Source organism: Panulirus ornatus, chromosome 16 (assembly GCF_036320965.1).
Source record: "Panulirus ornatus isolate Po-2019 chromosome 16, ASM3632096v1, whole genome shotgun sequence".
In the NCBI taxonomy this organism is placed as follows: domain Eukaryota; kingdom Metazoa; phylum Arthropoda; class Malacostraca; order Decapoda; family Palinuridae; genus Panulirus; species Panulirus ornatus.
In genome coordinates this window covers 18,379,719-18,403,160 of record NC_092239.1, presented here as the reverse complement: position 1 = coordinate 18,403,160, position 23,442 = coordinate 18,379,719, and the positions used below count along the sequence as shown (strand labels likewise).

The 23,442-nt window shown below is 42.3% G+C and overlaps 1 protein-coding gene across 2 annotated transcripts in view; it reads right to left on the bottom strand.

Annotated features, from left to right (window-relative positions):
* Nucleotides 1-23,442, bottom strand: part of Tace (ADAM 17-like protease Tace) — a 147,239-nt gene that overhangs the window by 11,081 nt on the left and 112,716 nt on the right. For both annotated transcript variants that reach the window (XM_071671389.1, XM_071671388.1), the window contains exons 9-11: nt 17,382-17,617; nt 12,884-13,325; nt 11,601-11,716 (exon numbers count right to left, since the gene is read on the bottom strand). In XM_071671389.1, coding sequence (XP_071527490.1) covers nt 11,601-11,716; nt 12,884-13,325; nt 17,382-17,617 — 794 coding nt within the window. The remainder of the gene's footprint in view (nt 1-11,600; nt 11,717-12,883; nt 13,326-17,381; nt 17,618-23,442) is intronic.

Here is a 23,442-nt window from a genome sequence, read left to right as displayed (position 1 = left end):
AACTCAGTCACCAGCTTCTGCAGTTTCTCACCCAAATCAGCTGCCAGCACAGTATCATCAACAAACAACAACTGACTCACTTCCCAAGCCCTCTCACACATAACAGACTACATAATTGCCCCTCTCTCCAAAACTCTTGCATTCACCTCCCTAACAACCCCAAACATAAACAAATTAAACAACCATGGAGACATCACACACCCCTGCCGCAAACCAACATTCACTGAGAACCAATCACTTTCCTCTCTTCCTACTCGTACACATACCTTACATCCTCGATAAATAAGTTTCACTACTTCATGTGAGAAACTGCAGAAGCTGGTGACTGAGTTTGGAAAAGTGTGTGGAAGAAGAAAGTTAAGAGTAAATGTGAATAAGAGCAAGGTTATTAGGTACAGTAGGGTTGAGGGTCAAGTCAATTGGGAGGTGAGTTTGAATGGAGAAAAACTGGAGGAAGTGAAGTGTTTTAGATATCTGGGAGTGGATCTGGCAGCGGATGGAACCATGGAAGCGGAAGTGGATCATAGGGTGGGGGAGGGGGCGAAAAATCCTGGGGGCCTTGAAGAATGTGTGGAAGTCGAGAACATTATCTCGGAAAGCAAAAATGGGTATGTTTGAAGGAATAGTGGTTCCAACAATGTTGTATGGTTGCGAGGCGTGGGCTATGGATAGAGTTGTGCGCAGGAGGATGGATGTGCTGGAAATGAGATGTTTGAGGACAATGTGTGGTGTGAGGTGGTTTGATCGAGTGAGTAACGTAAGGGTAAGAGAGATGTGTGGAAATAAAAAGAGCGTGGTTGAGAGAGCAGAAGAGGGTGTTTTGAAGTGGTTTGGGCACATGGAGAGGATGAGTGAGGAAAGATTGACCAAGAGGATATATGTGTCGGAGGTGGAGGGAACAAGGAGAAGAGGGAGACCAAATTGGAGGTGGAAAGATGGAGTGAAAAAGATTTTGTCTGATCGGGGCCTGAACATGCAGGAGGGTGAAAGGAGGGCAAGGAATAGAGTGAATTGGAGCGATGTGGTATACCGGGGTTGACGTGCTGTCAGTGGATTGAATCAAGGCATGTGAAGCGTCTGGGGTAAACCATGGAAAGCTGTGTAGGTATGTATATTTGCGTGTGTGGACGTATGTATATACATGTGTATGGGGGGTGGGGGTTGGGCCATTTCTTTCGTCTGTTTCCTTGCGCTACCTCGCAAACGCGGGAGACAGCGACAAAGTATAATATAATATAATATATATACTTCTAGCAAGTTACTGCCTACACCATATACTCTTAAAACCTTTCACAAAGCATCTCTATCAACCCTATCGTATGCCTTCTCCAGATCCATAAATGCTACATACAAATCCATTTGTTTTTCTAAGTCTTTCTCACGTACATTCTTCAAAGCAAACACCTGATCCACAAATCCTCTACCACTTCTGAAAACACACTACTCCTCCCCAGTCTGATGCTCTGGACATGCTTTTACCCTCTCAATCAATACCTTCCCATATAATTTCCCAGGAATACTCAACAAACTTATCCCTCTGTAATTTGAACACTCACCTTTATCCCCTATGCATGCATTCTGCCAATCCTCAGGCACTTCACCATGATCCATACATATACTGAATATCCTTACCAACCAATCAACAACACAGTCACCCCTTTTTTTTAATAAATTCAACTGCAATATCATCCAAACCCACTGCCTTGCTGGCTTTCATCTTCTGCAAAGTTTTCACTATCTCTTCTCTCTTTACTAAACCATTCTCCCTGACCCTCTCACTTCGCACACCACCCCAACCAAAACACCCTATATCTGCCACTCTATCATCAAACACATTCAACAAACTTTCAAAATACTCACTCCATCTCCTCACTTCATCACTACTTGTTATTACCTCCCCATTTAACACTTTACCAATGTTCCCACTTGTTCTCTTGTCTTATGCACTTTATTTACCTTCTAAAACATCTTTTTTTATTTATTTATCTATTTTGCTTTGTCACTGTCTCCCGCGTTAGCGAGGTAGCGCAAGGAAATAGACAAAAGAATGGCCCAACCCACCCACATACACATGTTTATACATACACGTACACACACGCAAATATACATACCTATACATCTCAATGTACACATATATATACACACACAGACATATACATATATACACGTGTACATAATTCATACTGTCTGCCTTTATTTATTCCCATCGCCACTCCACCACACATGGAATAACAACCCCCTCCCCCCTCATGTGTGCGAGGCAGTGCTAGGAAAAGGGAACAAAGCCCCATTCGTTCACACTCAGTCTCTAGCTGTCATGTAATAATGCACCGAAACCACAGCTCCATTTCCACATGCAGGCCCCACACAACTTTCCATGGTTTACCCCAGACGCTTCACATGCCATGAGTCAATCCACTGACAGCACGTCGACCACGGTATACCACATCGTTGCAATTCACTCTATTACTTGCACGCCTTTCACCCTCCTGCATGTTTAGGCCCCGATCACTCAAAATCTTTTTCACTCCATCTTTCCACCTCCAATTTGGTCTCCCACTTCTCCTCGTTCCCTAAACCTCCGACACATATATCCTCTTGGTCAATCTTTCCTCACTCATTCTCTCCATGTGCCCAAACCATTTCAAAACACCCTCTTCTGCTCTCTCAACCACGCTCTTTTTATTTCCACACATCTCTCTTACCCTTACATTACTTACTCAATCAAACCACCTCACACCGCATATTGTCCTCAAACATCTCATTTCCAGCACATCCACCCTCCTGCGCACAACTCTATCCATAGCCCACACCTCGCAACCACACAACATTGTTGGAACCACTATTCCTTCAAACATACTCATTTTTGCTTTCCGAGATAATGTTCTCGACTTCCAAACATTCTTCAAGGCTCCAAGAATTTTCGCCCCCTCCCCCACCCTATGATTCACATCCGCTTCCATGGGTCCATCTGCTGCCAGATACACTCCCAGATGTCTAAAACACTTTACTTCCTCCAGTTTTTCTCCATTCAAACTTACCTCCCAATTGACTTGACCCTCAACCCTACTGTACCTAATAACCTTGCTCTTATTCACATTCACTCTTAACTTTCTTCTTTCACACACTTTACCAAACTCAGTCACCAGCTTCTGCAGTTTCTCACATGAATCAGCCACCAGCGCAGTATCATCAACGAACAACAACTGACTCACTTCCCAAGCTCTCTCATCCCCAACAGACTTCATACTTGCCCCTCTTTCCAAAACTCTTGCATTCACCTCCCTAACAACCCCATCCATAAACAAATTAAACAACCATGGAGACATCACACACCCCTGCTGCAAACCTACATTCACTGAGAACCAATCACTTTCCTCTCTTCCTACACGTACACATGCCTTACATCCTCGATAAAAACTTTTCACTGCTTCTAACAACTTTCCTCCCACACCATACATTCTTAATACCTTCCACAGAGCATCTCTATCAACTCTATCATATACCTTCTCCAGATCCATAAATGCTACATACAAATCCATTTGCTTTTCTAAGTATTTCTCACATACATTCTTCAAAGCAAACACCTGATCCACACATCCTCTACCACTTCTGAAACCACACTGCTCTTCCCCAATCTGATGCTCTGTACATGCCTTCACCCTCTCAATCAATACCTTTCCATATAATTTACCAGGAATACTCAACAAACTTATACCTCTGTAATTTGAGCACTCACTCTTATCCCCTTTGCCTTTGTACAATGGCACTATGCAAGCATTCCGCCAATCCTCAGGCACCTCACCATGAGTCATACATACATCAAATAACCTTACCAACCAGTCAACAACACAGTCACCCCCTTTTTTAATAAATTCCACTGCAATACCATCCAAACCTGCTGCCTTGCCGGCTTTCATCTTTCGCAAAGCTTTTACTACCTCTTCTCTGTTTACCAAATCATTTTCCCTAACCCTCTCACTTTGCACACCACCTCGACCAAAACACCCTATATCTGCCACTCTATCATCAAACACATTCAACAAACCTTCAGAATACTCACTCCATCTCCTTCTCACATCACCACTACTTGTTATCACCTCCCCATTAGCCCCCTTCAATGAAGTTCCCATTTGCTCCCTTGTCTTATGCACTTTATTTACCTCCTTCCAAAACATCTTTTTATTCTCCCTAAAATTTAATGATACTCTCTCACCCCAACTCTCATTTGCCCTCTTTTTCACCTCTTGCACCTTTCTCTTGATCTGCCTCTTTCTTTTATACATCTCCCACTCATTTGCATTATTTCCCTACAAAAATCGTTCAAATGCCTCTCTCTTCTCTTTCACTAATAATCTTACTTCTTCATCCCACCACTCACTACCCCTTCTAATCAACCCACCTCCCACGCTTCTCATGCCACAAGCATCTTTTGCGCAAGCCATCACTGCTTCCCTAAATACATCCCATTCCTCCATCACTCCCCTTACCTCCTTTGTTCTAACCTTTTTCCATTCTGTACTCAGTCTCTCCTGGTACTTCCTCACACAAGTCTCCTTCCCAAGCTCACTTACTCTCATCACTCTCTTCACCCCAACATTCTCTCCTTTTCTGAAAACCTCAACAAATCTTCACCTTCGCCTCCACAAGATAATGATCAGACATCCCTCCAGTTGCACCTCTCAGCACATTAACATCCAAAAGTCTCTCTTTCGCGTGCCTATCAATTAACATGTAATCCAATAACGCTCTCTGGCCATCTCTCCTACTTACATACGTATACTCATGTATATCTCACTTTTTAAACCAGGTATTCCCAATCACCAGTCCTTTTTCAGCACATAAATCTACAAGCTCTTCACCATTTCAATTTACAACACTGAACACACCATGTATACCAATTATTCCCTCAACTGCCACATTACTCACCTTTGCATTCAAATCACCCATCACTATAACCTGGTCTCGTGCATCAAAACCACTAACACACTCATTCAGCTGCTCCTAAAACACTTGCCTCTCATGATCTTTCTTTTCATGCCCAGGTGCATATGCACCAATAATCACCCATCTCTCTCCATCAACTTTCAGTTTTACCCATATCAATCTAGAATTTACTTTCTTACACTCTATCACATACTCCCACAATTCCTGTTTCAGGAGTAGCACTACTCCTTCCTTTGCTCTTGTCCTCTCACTAACCCCTGACTTTACTCCCAAGACATTCCCAAACCACTCTTCCCCTTTACCCTTGAGCTTCGTTTCACTCAGAGCCAAAACATCCAGGTTCCTTTCCTCAAACATACTACCTATCCCTCCCTTTTCCTCAGCTTGGTTACATCCACACACATTTAGACACCCCAATCAGAGGCTTCGAGAAGGATGAGCACTCCCAGCGTGACTCCTTCTTCTGTTTCCCCTTTTAGAAAGTTAAAATACAAGGAGGGGAGGGTTTCTGGCCCCCCGCTCCCGTCCCCTTTAGTCGCCTTCTACGACACGTGAGGAATGCGTGGGAAGTATTCTTTCTCCCCTATCCCCAGGGATAAAATGAGTGGGAGATGTATGAAAGAAAGAGGCAGGAGGTTAAGAGAAAGGTGCAAGAGATGAAAAAGAGGTGTAAAGAGAGTTTGGGTGAGAGGGTATCATTAAATCTTTTTATTCTCCCTAAAATTTAATGATACTCTCTCACCCAAACTCTCTTTACACCTTTTTTTCATCTCTTGCACCTTTCTCTTAACCTCCCGCCTCTTTCTTTCATACATCTCCCACTCATTTGCACTACTTCCCTCCAAAAGTTGTTCAAATGTCTCTCTCTTTTATCAATTTCATCCATTGAGAGATAAAAGGGGTGGTGTTATGAGAAACCATGTTTGATGACTGAAGAAATTAATGTTTTCCTTAAATATAGAGAATGGTTTACAAGGCATCTATTGAGTGGCAACTAATATGATCATGAAATGTACATACAACTACAAAGAGAGTGGGGAATGATGCTGAAATGCACATAAAACTACTGAAGGGGTGAAGGAAGAAAATCAGAACCAAGAAAAATCTTGAAAATATAATTTCTCATATCCCTCAATAATTCTTAAACAAGTTACAAGCAAGGAAATAATCATGTACAATATTGGCCCATTACCAAGTGAAAAATGGCACCTCAGCTACCAACAATAAAGAAATGGTTGCCCTTCTGAACAAGAATTTTGATTGTTTACCATAAAAAATTCATTAAATATACCACAGAAATGCAATGGCTTTTTGGGTACCAAAATAAAAAATCATACAAGGATATAATTGAATGGAATCTATCAAAAAAGGAGTGTTCAAATTACAGAGGTATAAATTTGTTGAGTACTCCTTGGAAATTATACGGGAGGGTATTGATTGAGAGGGTGAAGGCATGTACAGAGCATCAGATTGGGGAAGAGCAGTGTGGTTTCAGAAGTGGTAGAGGATGTGTGGATCAGGTGTTTGCTTTGAAGAATGTACGTGAGAAATACTTAGAAAAACAAGTGGATTTGTATGTAGCATTTATGGATCTGGAGAAGGCACATGATAGAGTTGATAGAGATGCTCTTTGGAAGGTATTAAGAGTATATTGTGTGGGAGGCAAGTTGTTAGAAGCAGTGAAAAGTTTTTATCGAGGATGTAAGGCATGTGTACGGGTAGGAAGAGAGGAAAGAGATTGGTTCCCAATGAATGTAGGTTTGCGGCAGGGGTGCATGATGTCTCCATGGTTGTTTAATTTGTTTATGGATGGGGTTGTTAGGGAGGTGAATGCAAGAGTTTCGGAAAGAGGGGCAAGTATGCAGTATGTTGTGGATGAGAGAGCTTGGGAAGTGAGTCAGTTGTTCGCTGATGATACAGTGCTGGTGGCTGATTCCAGTGAGAAACTGCAGAAGCTGGTGACTGAGTTTGGTAAAGTGTATGAAAGAAGAAAGCTGAGAGTAAATGTAAATAAGAACAAGGTTATTAGGTACAGTAGGGTTGAGGGACAAGGCAATTGGGAGGTAAGTTTGAATGGAGAAAAACTGGAGGAAGTGAAGTGCTTTAGATATCTAGGAGCGGATTTGGCAGCGGATGGAACCATGGATGTGGAAGTGAGTCACAGAGTGGAGGAGGGGGACGAAAGTTCTGGGAGCATCGAAAAATGTGTGGAAGGCGAGATAATCATTATCTTGGAAAGCAAAAATGGGTATGTTTGAAGGAATAGTGGTTCCAACAAAGTTATATGGTTGCGAGGTGTGGGCTATAAATAGAGTTGTGCAGAGGAGGGTGGATATGCTGGAAATGAGATGTTTGAGGACAATATGTGGCGTGACAGGTTTGATCGAGTAAGTAATAATGGGGTAAGAGAGATGTGTGGTAACAAAAAGAGTGTGGTTGAGAGAGCAGAAGAGGGTGTTTTGAAATGGTTTGGTCACATGGAGAGAATGAGTGAGGAAAGATTGACCAAGAGGATATATATGTCAGAGGTGGAGGGAACGAGGAGAAGTGGGAAACCAAATTGGAGGTGGAAAGATGGAGTGAAAAAGAGTTTGAGTGATCGGGGCCTGAACATGCAGGAGGGTGAAAGGCGTGCAAGGAATAGAGTGAATTGGAATGATGTGGTATACCGGGGTCAACATGCTGTCAATGGATTGAACCAGGGCATGTGAAGCGTCTGGGGTAAACCATGGAAAGTTCTGTGGGGCCTGGACGTGGAAAGGGAGCTGTGGTTTCGGTGCATTATTACATGACAGCTAGAGACTAAGTGTGAACAAATGTGGCCTTTGTTGTCTTTTCCTAGCACTACCTCGCGCACATGAGGGGGAGGGGGTTGTTATTTCATGTGTGGCAGGGTGGCGATGGGAATGAATAAAGGCAGACAGTATGAATTAAGTACATGTGTCTATGCATATGTCTGTGTGTGTATATATATATGTATACATTGAGATGTATAGGTATGTATATTTGCGTGTGTGGACGTGTATGTATACACATGTGTATGTGGGTGGGTTGGGCCATTCTTTCATCTGTTTCCTTGCACTACCTCGCTAATGCAGGAGACAGCAACAAAGAAAAGAAGAGTGAATGTTGGGGTGAAGAGGGTGGTGAGAGTAAGTGAGCTTGGGAAGGAGACCTGTGTGAGGAAGTACCAGGAGAGACTGAGTACAGAATGGAAAAAGGTGAGAAAAATGGAAGTAAGGGGAGTGGGGGAGGAATGGGATGTATTTAGAGAATCAGTGATGGATTGCGCGAAAGATGCTTGTGGCATGAGAAGAGTGGGAGGTGGGTTGATTAGAAAGGGTAGTGAGTGGTGGGATGAAGAAGTAAGAGTATTAGTGAAAGAGAAGAGAGAGGCATTTGGACGATTTTTGCAAGGAAAAAATGAAATTGAGTGGGAGATGTATAAAAGAAAGAGACAGGAGGTCAAGAGAAAGGTGCAAGAGGTGAAAAAAAAAGGGCAAATGAGAGTTGGGGTGAGAGAGTATCATTAAATTTTAGGGAGAATAAAAAGATGTTCTGGAAGGAGGTAAATAAAGTGCGTAAGACAAGGGAGCAAATGGGAACTTCTGTGAAGGGCGCAAATGGGGAGGTGATAACAAGTAGTGGTGATGTGAGAAGGAGATGGAGTGAGTATTTTGAAGGTTTGTTGAATGTGTTTGATGATAGAGTGGCAGATATAGGGTGTTTTGGTCGAGGTGGTGTGCAAAGTGAGAGGGTTAGGGAAAATGATTTGGTAAACAGAGAAGAGGTAGTGAAAGCTTTGCGGAAGATGAAAGCCGGCAAGGCAGCAGGTTTGGATGGTATTGCAGTGGAATTTATTAAAAAAGGGGGTGACTGTATTGTTGACTGGTTGGTAAGGTTATTTAATGTATGTATGACTCATGGTGAGGTGCCTGAGGATTGGCGGAATGCGTGCATAGTGCCATTGTACAAAGGCAAAGGGGATAAGAGTGAGTGTTCAAATTACAGAGGTATAAGTTTGTTGAGTATTCCTGGTAAATTATATGGGAGGGTATTGATTGAGAGGGTGAAGGCATGTACAGAGCATCAGATTGGGGAAGAGCAGTGTGGTTTCAGAAGTGGTAGAGGATGTGTGGATCAGGTGTTTGCTTTGAAGAATGTATGTGAGAAATACTTAGAAAAGCAAATGGATTTGTATGTAGCATTTATGGATCTGGAGAAGGCATATGATAGAGTTGATAGAGATGCTCTGTGGAAGGTATTAAGAATATATGGTGTGGGAGGAAAGTTGTTAGAAGCAGTGAAAAGTTTTTATCGAGGATGTAAGGCATGTGTACATGTAGGAAGAGAGGAAAGTGATTGGTTCTCAGTGAATGTAGGTTTGCGGCAGGGGTGTGTGATGTCTCCATGGTTGTTTAATTTGTTTATGGATGGGGTTGTCAGGGAGGTAAATGCAAGAGTTTTGGAAAGAGGGGCAAGTATGAAGTCTGTTGGGGATGAGAGAGCTTGGGAAGTGAGTCAGTTGTTGTTCGCTGATGATACAGCGCTGGTGGCTGATTCATGTGAGAAACTGCAGAAGCTGGTGACTGAGTTTGGTAAAGTGTGTGGAAGAAGAAAGTAAGAGTAAATGTGAATAAGAGCAAGGTTATTAGGTACAGTAGGGTTGAGGGTCAAGTCAATTGGGAGGTGAGTTTGAATGGAGAAAAACTGGAGGAAGTGAAGTGTTTTAGATATCTGTGAGTGGATCTGGCAGCGGATGGAACCATGGAAGCGGAAGTGGATCATAGGGTGGGGGAGGGGGCGAAACTTCTGGGGGCCTTGAAGAATGTGTGGAAGTCGAGAACATTATCTCGGAAAGCAAAAATGGGTATGTTTGAAGGAATTGTGGTTCCAACAATGTTGTATGGTTGCGAGGCGTGGGCTATGGATAGAGTTGTGCGCAGGAGGATGGATGTGCTGGAAATGAGATGTTTGAGGACAATGTGTGGTGTGAGGTGGTTTGATCGAGTGAGTAACGTAAGGGTAAGAGAGATGTGTGGAAATAAAAAGAGCGTGGTTGAGAGAGCAGAAGAGGGTGTTTTGAAGTGGTTTGGGCACATGGAGAGAATGAGTGAGGAAAGATTGACCAAGAGGATATATGTGTCGGAGGTGGAGGGAACAAGGAGAAGAGGGAGACCAAATTGGAGGTGGAAAGATGGAGTGAAAAAGATTTTGTGTGATCGGGGCCTGAACATGCAGGAGGGTGAAAGGAGGGCAAGGAATAGAGTGAATTGGAGCGATGTGGTATACCAGGGTTGACGTGCTGTCAGTGGATTGAATCAAGGCATGTGAAGCGTCTGGGGTAAACCATGGAAAGCTGTGTAGGTGTGTATATTTGTGTGTGTGGACGTATGTATATACATGTGTATGGGGGGCGGTTGGGCCATTTCTTTCGTCTGTTTCCTTGCGCTACCTCGCAAACGCGGGAGACAGCGACAAAGTATAATAAAAATAAAAAAAAAAATAAATAAATATGAAATGTACAGGTATGTATATGTGCGTGTGTGGACATGTATGCACATACATGTTTATGTGGGTGGGTTGGGCCATTCTTCCATCTGTTTCCTTGTGCTACCTCGCTGATGCGGGAGACAGCAACAAAGTATAATAAAATAACTGAATACCACAAAGTACTCTAATATCCAAACAAACTAAATATAAGTAAACACACCTCAATTAGCTCCTTCTGTTCTGACTTTCAGAAAATGAAATAATGAATGAGGGCAGGGGTTACATCCCTCCCCTCTTCTCCTGCCATTTCCATTCACTTTTTATGACATGCAAAAGATACAAGGGTGACATTCTTTTTCACCTATCACCAGGTTTATACCTATCTTACTTTCCGGCCACAAAATTCCCTTCTAAAAAGCTCTTGCAGTATTCAGGAAGCTGGAACATCTACCAGGCGAGACCATAGGTCATAAAGTATGGTGATGTGTGTGTATCTGAAGGATGAGTACAGTGCAACAGTTACACGCTCAGTGACTTCACTGTCAAAAATGCATCGTAGGAATGACAGGTCTTGTGATATGTTGAAACAGCAAAGTAGCATCATGGACATATGAACAACAGGCTCATTTGCACATCATCACTATCTTTAGCTGTTAAATATACTGCACCAAAAACAGAACTATCAACCACAACCAAGCCCTTGAGACTATTCCACGACTTAAGTGCTTCATACTACCTGTCCTGGTTAAGCTCATTGACAGCATGTTGCCTTCCTATGTATCACATCAACCTAATTCATTCTATCCATTGCACACCTCTCACCCTCCAGCATGATCAGACCCTGATATCCAAAACCCTCTTTAATTTTACCCTTCCATCTACTTTTTGGTCTCCCCTGCCCTCTTCCTTCCTCTACCTGACTCATAAATCCTTTCAGTCACTCTTTCTTTGCTTATCCTCTCCACATGTCCAAGTCATTTCACTAAATCCCGGTCAGCTTTCTCTAACACTATGCATTTCTCAAGTAATCAATACACCTTACCAGACATACTTTCCTCAGACATTTCATTTCCAACTTGTCCAATGTCTCCCATTCTTTTGAATTTGCATATATGTATAAACCATTAAAAATATAATCAAAACAATCTGTGATTCATTACCTTGTTGCAAAAGCCTTGGATGCAAGGAGTACCATCAGGAAGGATGTCAACAGGAGTCACTGGGAAACAGGTGTCATTGAGTGTCTTGCGGCAACATCTTTTGCAAGCATCTTCAACTGAAAATGATAAATAACACAAGAATAGATAACAGAAAAGAGGCTAATAAGGTTTATTTCCCTGTCCTACCATGTTAACTCACAAACTGATAAATCTTGTATGTTATCAAATAGAGCACAGGAGACTAATATTCATTTAATGGACAAAAAAACATCCATAAAAAAAATCAAGAAAGTTCCTACTATCCAACCAGTGCCATACTAGGTCAATGTTCTTGAACCTATATCACAGCATACTTATCTGCATGTAATTATGTCACTCTATACATCAGAAAACATGCTTGAGGTTTGAAGTATAGCAGTTTTCTCCCCTGCACAGCTTTTAACTGATAAAGTAACAGCCTTGAATTAACACTGACTAACAAAAGTTTACTGCAGTGAACCCCTGTACTAACAAACTAATTAAGAGAGGTGTGATCTACTGGAAACCAATTTAAATGAAACATCAACAAATGCAACAGAAATTTTATGTATTCCTTTAAGGCTTATGTCCACATCACATCTTTCAAGTCTTCACTCTCCATCCACACAGTTAAGCATTGCTTTTCCAAGTAACTTCAATTCCTCCTCCAATTCCTCTGTTCCATTTATCTTCACCCTATTGTTTTGTTTACTTAATCTCACCTATCATTTCTGCACAATGTCCATTTTCCATAGCCTATTCACTTTTACCACTTGCATCATAAGTACATTATTTCCTCATTTTATTAAACCATCACCAACTTTCATACTCACCTCTACCAACTTATGATCACACATTCCACCTGCCACTTTTGTCTCCTTCATATCCTTGTCAATAAGCATATAATCCTATACGTCCCAATTCATCCAGGTACACTCTCTTATACTCTACTGAAAACCCCTTTTCTTGATCTATGCATTCCCAGTTTGCTTTCCTCTTTCAGCACACAACTCAACAAGCATTTCCCCATTTTCATTTCACTAGGTATACTATGCCCCACAACTGTACCCTTAATTACACATCATCCACACCTGAATTAAAATCTTTGCTCTTATCAAAGGTATAAGCTCCAACAGCATATTAGTCAGTCAATAATCCTTAATGAAGTTTTACTCTTAAGCCAGTGAGTTAACAGTATACACTCTGCTGACATCCACTGAAAATATATCAGTGACAAAAACGTAAAAGATATTTTCTCTTCTTACTTGTGTCACACATGCAACTCTGCATGTCTTGTGTCTCACAATAAGGAAGACAGTTGCCTTGCAAACACTGTCCTTTCTCAATGCATGCTGTGCCATCTTCCATAGGTTTAGCTTTAGGACATTCAGCTTTAGTTCCCAAGCACCTTGACTCATTTTCACAAGTTGCAGGCTGCTTCTCTCGACATTTCACCCCAAGGCTCATAAACTGACAGCTTTGACAGCACGGAGAGTTACGATCACTACAGGTGGCTTGCGGTCGTAATTTGCAGTGTTTATCACAACACATGTCAATATCATCTTGGCCCACCAGCCCAGCATCACATTCTTCCTGCCCTTCTACTCGCTGGTTGCCACAGTATGATTCTTCAGGTTCCGTAAAGCATCGAGAAGACTTAGCTACCAGCACTGCACGAATTGCTCGGAGGCTGCATGGAGAAAATCTCTGACAAAGAGAATAGGAAAAACTTAATTAAGTAATTTGTTTTAAAGGAACAACAACTGTGTATCACAAGACCACTCAGGCTTCAGATACTATTTGCAGGGAGAAGACAATGAATACTTCCTCCTCAATTGTCATACACTCACCCCACACACACTTTTATAGAACATATCACACTTCTTGACCTGTTGTCCAAACAAGATGTGAACAGCTTATTGAGCTCTGTGCAAGCCCCATGGAAAGGGATCCTGGGGCAGGGCAGTATATACACAGAGTACAATGAAATACAAATATATCAGCATCTAGAAATTGGAATGCTCTTACATGTGGGTGATACAGTAGATGACATGAAACTAAATCTAATAAAGCTGAATGTCAGCATAATTATGTCTGTCTATCCACAACTCTGACACCTCATTCCTCCTTGGAACTTCCCTCTATGGGGTGGTTATAACAAGATAGTCAACGGCAGTATGCCTTTCCTAATCATCAAAGAAGAAGCTGTTTATTACATAACAGAGTGAGGGAAGTGGACCTAAAGAGGGGAGTAAGATCAGACTCTAACATCACATCCTATTACAAGTCTAGAGGCTTTCTAGATATCAAGAGCTTGATCAGAGGACTCCCCACAGTCAACCAATAAGAATGACCAGACACTAATAACAAAAGAAATGAAATCACGAGTGGATCTTGCCTAGCAAAAGCCAAAAATGATCAGAGAGAAATCTGAAAGATTCAACATCTAGAGGAAATGAGAGGTAAGGAGAGATGCAGAATGAAGGAGGATTTGCGGTACCAGCATCTGAACATTCAGAAGGGTAAGAGGCAGGCATGGGTGGAATGATGAACTAGATCACTGTGGTATATGGGGGAAGGGGGGCAACATACAGAGGCCACAAAAAGCCTAGTACACCCTCCAAATATTTTTGAAAGTAATATATGACTGGGGTTTATTATGGGTACAGGTATATGATGCCCACAGGGTGAAATTATCTTGCATCTGTTCACCAGTAATATTGTTTCTAATGGTGTGAGCACAAACAATCCACCTCAGTGCCTAAGGCTATCTTGAAGGAATGATGTTCTTTTTGTATTCTTTCAAGCTCCCACTTCATTTTGGGAATTTTGCCTTAAGGCACTGTATTCCTTCTATCTATATTGGTTCTTACTTCTCTAAGTATTTTAGATATCTAAGAGTAGCTGCTTATGGAACCATGGAAGCTGAAGTGAGTCACAGGGTTGGGGAGGGGGCGAAGGTTCTGAAGCGTTGAAAAATGTGTGGAAGGAGAGAACATTATCTTGGAAAGTGAAACTGGATATGTTTGAAGGAACAGTGGTTCCAACAATGTTATATGGTTGTGAGGCATGGGCTATAGACAGGGTTGTGCGGAGGAGAGTGGATGTGTTGGAAATGAGATGTTCGAGGACAATATGTGGTGTGAGGTGGTTTGATCGAGTAAGTAATGAAACGGTAAGAGAGATGTGTGGTAATAAAAAGGAGTGTGGCTGAGAGAGCAGAAGGTGTATTGAAATGGTTTGGTCACATGGAGAGAATGAGCGAGGAAAGATTGACCAAGAGGATATATGTGTCAGAGGTGGAGGGAACAAGGAGAAGTGGGAGGCCAAATTGGAGGTGGAGGGATGGAGTGAAAAAGATTTTAAGCGATCAGGGCCTGATCATACAGGAGGGTGGAAGGTGTGCAAGGAATAGAGTAAATTGTGGTATACTGGGGTCAACATGCTGTCAATGGCCTGAACCAGGGAAGGTGAAGCATCTGGGGTAAACCATGGAAAGTTTTGTGGGCCTGGATGTGGAAAGGGAGCCATGGTTTCAGTGCATTACACATGACAGCCAGAGACTGAGCGTGAACGAATGTGGCCTTTGTTGTCTTTTCCTAGCACTACCGTGCATGCGCGTGGGGGGAGTGGGGTGCCATTTCATGTGTGGTGGGGTGGTGACAGGAATGGATGAAGGCAGCAAGTATGAATATGTACATGTGTATATATGTATATGTCTGTGTATGTATATGTATTTATACGTTGAAATGTATAGGCAGGTATAAGTGCATGTGTGGGCGTTTATGTATCTACATGTGTATGTTGGTGGGTTGGGCCATTCTTTTGTCTGTTTCCTTGTGCTACCTCACTAACACGGGAAACAAATGAATAATGAATACCTCTCTAAGGATGAGAAAGCTTGTATTTTTGCCTGAGAGCAAGAAAATGTAGGTACACATGAGATTTCTAGTTGCACTAGGTGCTGAGACTGCATGATCAGGTGGCTGCTTCCTGCAACATCTCATCAGTGCCTCACCTCATTCAGATCAAGACCTCATGAAACCAAAACATGGACCTAAATCACTTTACAAACCTTGCCATTTCCATGCCCAGACATCTGCAGATGGTAATCAAGGCCAAAGGAGAGATGACAAAGTAATAACATGTATGTGATATCACCTTTGAAACAGACAAGGGTTTTAGCAGACACTGTACTGTCCCTGGGCCAAACAAAGGCATGTAAAGTGGTCAAGGTAAATCATGGAGTAATCTGTGGGGCTTGACTAAGGGTAGTAGGATTTGGTCTCCGTGCAACATCAATGAATGTTAGAAAGCCAATAATTGCAAATGAAGCCACTGATTGTTTGTTCCTGATACTACCTCCCTAAGATAGAAGAGACAATTAGTTATCAAAAAATATCTAAATCCCACACATCATTACTCTTTCTTTGCAACAACAACCACGTAGTACTGGTTTGTCCCACCTATACTCAATTCTTTTACATGCCCATACCAACTAACACTCAGTCCTTTACCTTCTAAACTCTCATTTAATTCCCAACCTTCCTTGTCTTCAACAACAATTTTACAAGAACAGTCAAAAGCCATACTAAAATCTTAATATGAATAAGTTTCAGTCACCAAATTATTGGTGTTCTGATACTGTACATTCTATAACTGCATGTTTCTACAAGTAGAACTTCCCCTTATCAACCTTTAAGTTTAGTGTATGTATTTAGGCATTCTACATGGGCAGTGCTAAGGATGTATTTATACATCTTCAAACTTCCTCCCAATATCTGCATAAATCCATGCTTTCCAGACAAATAAATAGTAGCTATAAGTCACCCACAACTCTAATAAGTCCATGGAAAAGTACTCAGCCCTCTTGAACTGTCACCGTACATTACAGGAAGATGTCATGCACATGCTCCACGAGGACATATACATACACATCTTTGTGGTGTCAGCCCATGAATGAATACACCCATACTTTCTAAAGGTATAAACACACACACATGTCACACATATCTCTTAACTAGCTGGTAAAGAAACCCTTAAGGCTCTCAATTACCCATAGATAACTACAATGAAAGACATCACATGCTCCCACGGGGACCCACCTTGCTGGGTCATTGGATACATATTAGGTTCAAATGGCACCAGCATAACAAGATTTAAATGCCTAGTTTTTCCACTAAGGTTTAATATAATCTACAATACACTAGGTTTAAGCAACTGTGCTTGTTAAAGGGCTCATAAATTCACCCATCCAATTAAGCAAGAAAATTAGATAGACACATTAAGCAGAAGTAGTTGGTCGGAACATAGGTCGAAGCCTCTGAAAACACTATGCTAGAATTAGTCTCTGCCAGTGGCCTGTTAAGGGTGAGGCACTAAGGGCTATGAGGCAACACTAGAGTTCACAAGTTATGAAGGTTCTTTTGCCAAGGCTACCCTCTTCATGTCAGACATATAGACAGAAGGATAGATCCTCTCACCTTGTAGAGATACCTTTTTTCCTTCAGCCACCATTTACAGCTCTAAATCTTGTCAGGGTTAACCTAATTCACATCAATTGTTCTTTCTTCATACTACAAACAAGTAAATGGTAACTGGCAATTCGTGGTAAGGGGATAGGGCATGATTTAGTTGTGTGAAAAATACTGTCTGAGCAACATCTTATTATTAATATAAGAATACAGAAGTACACAGATAGACAGATATATATCGTACTAAAACCACATACTGATCAATACTGAGATAAATAAATAATTCTACCTTATTATTGATATCATATCCTGAAACAGAGTATGTGTACATGAGATATGATCCACCCTGGCTGGCACTTGGACTACATTCAATCCTATCTGGGTCATGTTCTGAGCCCCAATTATGGCCAAACTCATGAGCTGTGACAAGATCGGCTTCTCGTGTGATGACCCGCTGGCCATAATGATTCCTGGAGGAGCTGAGACCTGAGTTCAGGTAAAGGGTGTGACCATTCTTGAAGTATTCTGTAGATGAAAGATAACAAGATCATTTACAATCTAATATATATTTCTATAAATACATATATTATTTTTACATTATTTATTATTTCATTATACTTAACAGCTGTCTCCCGTGTTAGCAAGGTAGCACAAGGAAACAGACAAGGAATGGCCCAACCCATCCACATACACAAGTATATACATTAACGCCCATACACGCACATACATATATACATACACAAACATTTCAACATATACATACATATACATAGACATATATATAGGGTTGCGAGGCATGGGCTATAAATAGAGTTGTGCGGAAGAGGGTGGATGTGCTAGAAATGAGATGTTTGAGGACAATATGTGGTGTGAGGTGGTTTGATCGAGTCAGTAATAATAGGGTAAGAGAGATGTGTGGTTATAAAAAGAGTGTGGTTGAGAGAGCAGAAGAGGGTGTTTTGAAATGGTTTGGTCACATGGGGAGAATGAGTGAGGAAAGATTGACCAAGAGGATATACGTGTCGGAGGTGGAGGGAATGAGGAGAAGTGGGAGACCAAATTGGAGGTGGAAAGATGGTGTGAAAAAGATTTTGAGTGATCAGGGCCTGAACATGCAGGAGGGCGAAAGTCGTGCAAGGAATAGAGTGAATTGGAACGATGTGGTATGCCGGGGTCGATATGCTGTCAATGGATTGAACCAGGGCATGTGAAGCGTCTGGGGTAAACCATGGAAAGTTCTGTGGGGCCTGCATGTGGAAAGGAGCTGTGGTTTCGGTGCATTATTACATGACAGCAAGAGACTGAATGTGAACGAATGGGGCTTTGTTTTCTTTTCCTGACGCCACATCGCAGACATGAGGGGGGAGGGGATGTTATTCTATGTGTGGCGAGGTGGCGATGGGAATGAATAAAGGCAGACAGAATGAATTATGTGCATGTGTATATATGTATATATCTATGTATTTTTGCTTTGTCGCTGTCTCCCGCGTTAGCGAGGTAGTGCAAGGAAACAGACGAAAGAATGGCCCAACCCACCCACATACACATGTATATACATACACGTCTACACAAGCAAATATACATACCTATACATCTCAATGTACACATATATATACACATACAGACATATACATATATACACATGTACATAATTCATACTGTCTGCCTTTATTTGTTCACATCGCCACCTCGCCACACATGGAATAACAACTGCCTCCCCTCTCATGTGTGCGAGGTAGTGCTAGGAAAAGACAACAAAGGCCCCATCGTTCACACTCAGTCTCTAGCTGTCATGTAATAATGCACGGAAACCACAGCTCCATTTCCACATCCAGGCCCCACACAACTTTCCATGGTTTACCCCAGACGCTTCATATGCCCTGGTTCAATCCATTGACAGCACATCGACCCCGGTATACCACATCGTTCCAATTCACTCTATTCCTTGCACGCCTTTCACCCTCCTGCATGTTCAGGCCCCGATCACTCAAAATCTTTTTCACTCTATCTTTCCACCTCCAATTTGGTCTCCCACTTCTCCTCGTTCCCTCCACCTCTGACACATATATCCTCTTGGTCAATCTTTCCTCACTCATTCTCTCCATATGACCAAACCATTTCAAAACACCCTCTTCTGCTCTCTCAACCACGCTCTTTTTATTTCCACACATCTCTCTCACCCTTACATTACTTACTCGATCAAACCACCTCACACCACATATTGTCCTCAAGCATGTGATTGAATGTAGGTTTGCGGCTGGGGTGTGTGATGTCTCCATGGTTGTTTAATTTGTTTATGGATGGGGTTGTTAGGGAGGTAAATGCAAGAGTTTTGGAAAGAGGGGCAAGTATGAAGTCTGTTGGGGATGAGAGAGCTTGGGAAGTGAGTCAGTTGTTGTTCGCTGATGATACAGCGCTGGTGGCTGATTCATGTGAGAAACTGCAGAAGCTGGCGACTGAGTTTGGTAAAGTGTGTGGAAGAAGAAAGTTAAGAGTAAATGTGAATAAGAGCAAGGTTATTAGGTACAGTAGGGTTGAGGGTCAAGTCAATTGGGAGGTGAGTTTGAATGGAGAAAAACTGGAGGAAGTGAAGTGTTTTAGATATCTGGGAGTGGATCTGGCAGCGGATGGAACCATGGAAGCGGAAGTGGATCATAGGGTGGGGGAGGGGGCGAAAATTCTGGGGGCCTTGAAGAATGTGTGGAAGTCGAGAACATTATCTCGGAAAGCAAAAATGGGTATGTTTGAAGGAATAGTGGTTCCAACAATGTTGTATGGTTGCGAGGCGTGGGCTATGGATAGAGTTGTGCGCAGGAGGATGGATGTGCTGGAAATGAGATGTTTGAGGACAATGTAAGGTGTGAGGTGGTTTGATCGAGTGAGTAACGTAAGGGTAAGAGAGATGTGTGGAAATAAAAAGAGCGTGGTTGAGAGAGCAGAAGAGGGTGTTTTGAAGTGGTTTGGGCACATGGAGAGGATGAGTGAGGAAAGATTGACCAAGAGGATATATGTGTCGGAGGTGGAGGGAACAAGGAGAAGAGGGAGACCAAATTGGAGGTGGAAAGATGGAGTGGAAGAGATTTTGTGTGATCGGGGCCTGAACATGCAGGAGGGTGAAAGGAGGGCAAGGAATAGAGTGAATTGGAGCGATGTGGTATACCGGGGTTGACGTGCTGTCAGTGGATTGAATCAAGGCATGTGAAGCGTCTGGGGTAAGCTATGGAAAGCTGTGTAGGTATGTATATTTGCGTGTGTGGACGTATGTATATACATGTGTATGGGGGGGGTTGGGCCATTTCTTTCGTCTGTTTCCTTGCGCTACCTCGCAAACGCGGGAGACAGCGACAAAGTATAATAAAAAAATATATATAATATGCTTGGAAGTCGAGAACATTATCTCGGAAAGCAAAAATGGGTATGTTTGAAGGAATAGTGGTTCCAACAATGTTGTATGGTTGCGAGGCGTGGGCTATGGATACAGTTGTGCGCAGGAGGGTGGATGTGCTGGAAATGAGATGTTTGAGGACAATATGTGGTGTGAGGTGGTTTGATCAAGTAAGTAATGTAAGGGTAAGAGAGATGTGTGGAAATAAAAAGAGTGTGGTTGAGAGAGCAGAAGAGGGTGTTTTGAAATGGTTTGGGCACATGGAGAGAATGAGTGAGGAAAGATTGACCAAGAGGATATATGTGTCGGAGGTGGAGGGAACAAGGAGAAGTGGGAGACCAAATTGGAGGTGGAAAGATGGAGTGAAAAAGATTTTGAGTGATCGGGGCCTGAACATGCAGGAGGGTGAAAGGCGGGCAAGGAATAGAGTGAATTGGATCGATGTGGTATACCAGGGTCGACGTGCTGTCAATGAATTTAATCAGGGCATGTGAAGTGTCTGGGGTAAACCATGGAAAGTTCTGTGGGGCCTGGATGTGGAAAGGGAGCTGTGGTTTCGGGCATTATTACATGACAGCAAGAGACTGAGTGTGAACAAATCGGGCCTTTGTTGTCTTTTCCTAGCGCTACCTCGCACACATGAGGGGGGAGGGGGATGTTATTCCATGTGTGGCGAGGTGGCGATGGGAATAAATAAAGGCAGACAGTATGAATTATGTACATGTGTATATATGTATATGTCTGTGTGTGTATATATATGTGTACACTGAGATGTTTAGGTATGTATATTTGCGTGTGTGGACGTGTATGTATATACATGTGTATGGGGGTGGGTTGGGCCATTTCTTTCGTCTGTTTCCTTGCGCTACCTCGCAAATGCGGGAGACAGCGACTAAGCAAAATAATAATAAAAAAAAAAAATAATATATGTACACATCCATACTTGCTGCCTTCATCCATTCCCATCACCATCCTGCCACCTACAAAATAGCATCCCCCCACCTCTCCTGGAAGGCAGCACCAAGAACAGACAAAAAAGGCCACATTTGTTCACACTCAGTCTCTAGCTGTCATGTGTAATGCACCAAAACCACAGCTCCCTTTCCACATCCAGGCCCCACAAAACTTTCCATGGTTTACCCCAGATGTTTCACATGCCCTGGTTCAATCCATTGACAGCACATCAACCCCATTATACCACATTGTTCCAATTCACTCTATTCCTTGAACACCTTTTTCTTACCTTTTATTACCACACATCTCTCGTACCCTTTCATTACTTACTTGATCAAACCACCTGACACCACATACTGTCCTCAAACATCTCATTTCCATCACATCCACCCTCCTCCGCACAACTCTATTTATCTATAACCCATGCCTCGCAACCATATAGCATTGTTGGAACCACTATTCCTTCAAACATACCCATTTCTGCTCCACAAGATAATGTTCTTGCCTTCCACACATTCTTCAACGCTCCCAGAACCTTCGCTTCCTCCCCTAACCAGTGACTCACTTCCACTTCCATGGTTCCATCCACTGCTAAGTCCACCCCCAGATATTTAAAACACTTCACATCCTCCTGTTTTTCTCCATTCAAACTTACCTCCCAATTAACTTGTCCCTCAACCCTACTGAACCTAATTACCTTACTCTTATTCACATTTACTCTTCTTTCACACACTTTACCAAACTCAGTCATTAACTTATGCAGTTTCTCACCCGAATCAGCCACCAGCGCTGTATCATCAGCGAACAACAACTAACTCACTTTCCAAGCCCTCTCAAACACAACAGACTGCATACTTGCACCTCTCTCCAAAACTCTCCATTCACCTGCCTAACAACCCCATTCACAAACAACTTAAACAACCATGGAGACATCAAGCACCCCTGCCGCAAACAGACATTCAGTGGGAACCAATCACTTTCCTCTCTTCCTACTTGTACACATGCCTTACATCCAATGTAAAAACGTTTCACTGCTTCTAGCAACTTACCTCCCACACCATATACTCTTAATACCTTCTACAAAGCACCTCAATCAACCCTATCATATGCCTTCTCTAGATCTATAAATGCTACATACAAATCCATTTGTTTTTCTAAGTATTTCTCACACACATTTTTCAAAGCAAATACCTGATCCACACATCCTCTACCACTTCTGAAACCACACTGCTCTTCCCCAACATGATGCTCTGTACACGCCTTCACCCTCTCAATCAATACCTTCCCATACAATTTCCCAGGACTACTCAACAAACTTATACCTCTGTAATTTGAACACTCACCTTTATCCCCTTTGCCTTTGTACAATGGCACTATGCAAGCATTCCGCCAATCCTCAGGCACTTCACCATGATCCATACATACAATAAATATCCTTACCAACCAATCAACAACACTGTCGCCCCCTTTTTTAATAAATTCCACTGCAATATCATCCAAACCTGCTGCCTTGCCAGCTTTCAACTTAAGCAAGGCTTTCACTACCTCTTCTCTGCTTACCAAACCATTCTTCCTGATCCTCTCACTTCACACACCACCTCGACCAAAACACCCTATATCTGCCACTCTATCATCAAACATATTCAACAAACCTTCAAAATACTCACACCATCTTCTTCCCACTTCACCACTATTTGTTATTACCTACCCATTTGCCCCCTTCACCAATGTCCCCATTTGTTCTCTTGTCTTACGCACTTTATTTACCTCCTTCCAAAACATCTTTTTATTCTCCCTAAAATTTAATGATACTCTCTCACCCCAACTCTCATTAGCCCTATTTTTCACCTCTTCCACCTTTCTCTTGACCTCCTGCCACTTTCTTTTATACATCTACCAGTCATTTGCACTACTTCAATGCAAAAATTGTTCAAATGCCTCACTCTTCTCTTTCACTAACAATATTATTTCTTCCTCCCAACATTCACAACCCTTTCTAATCTGCCCACCT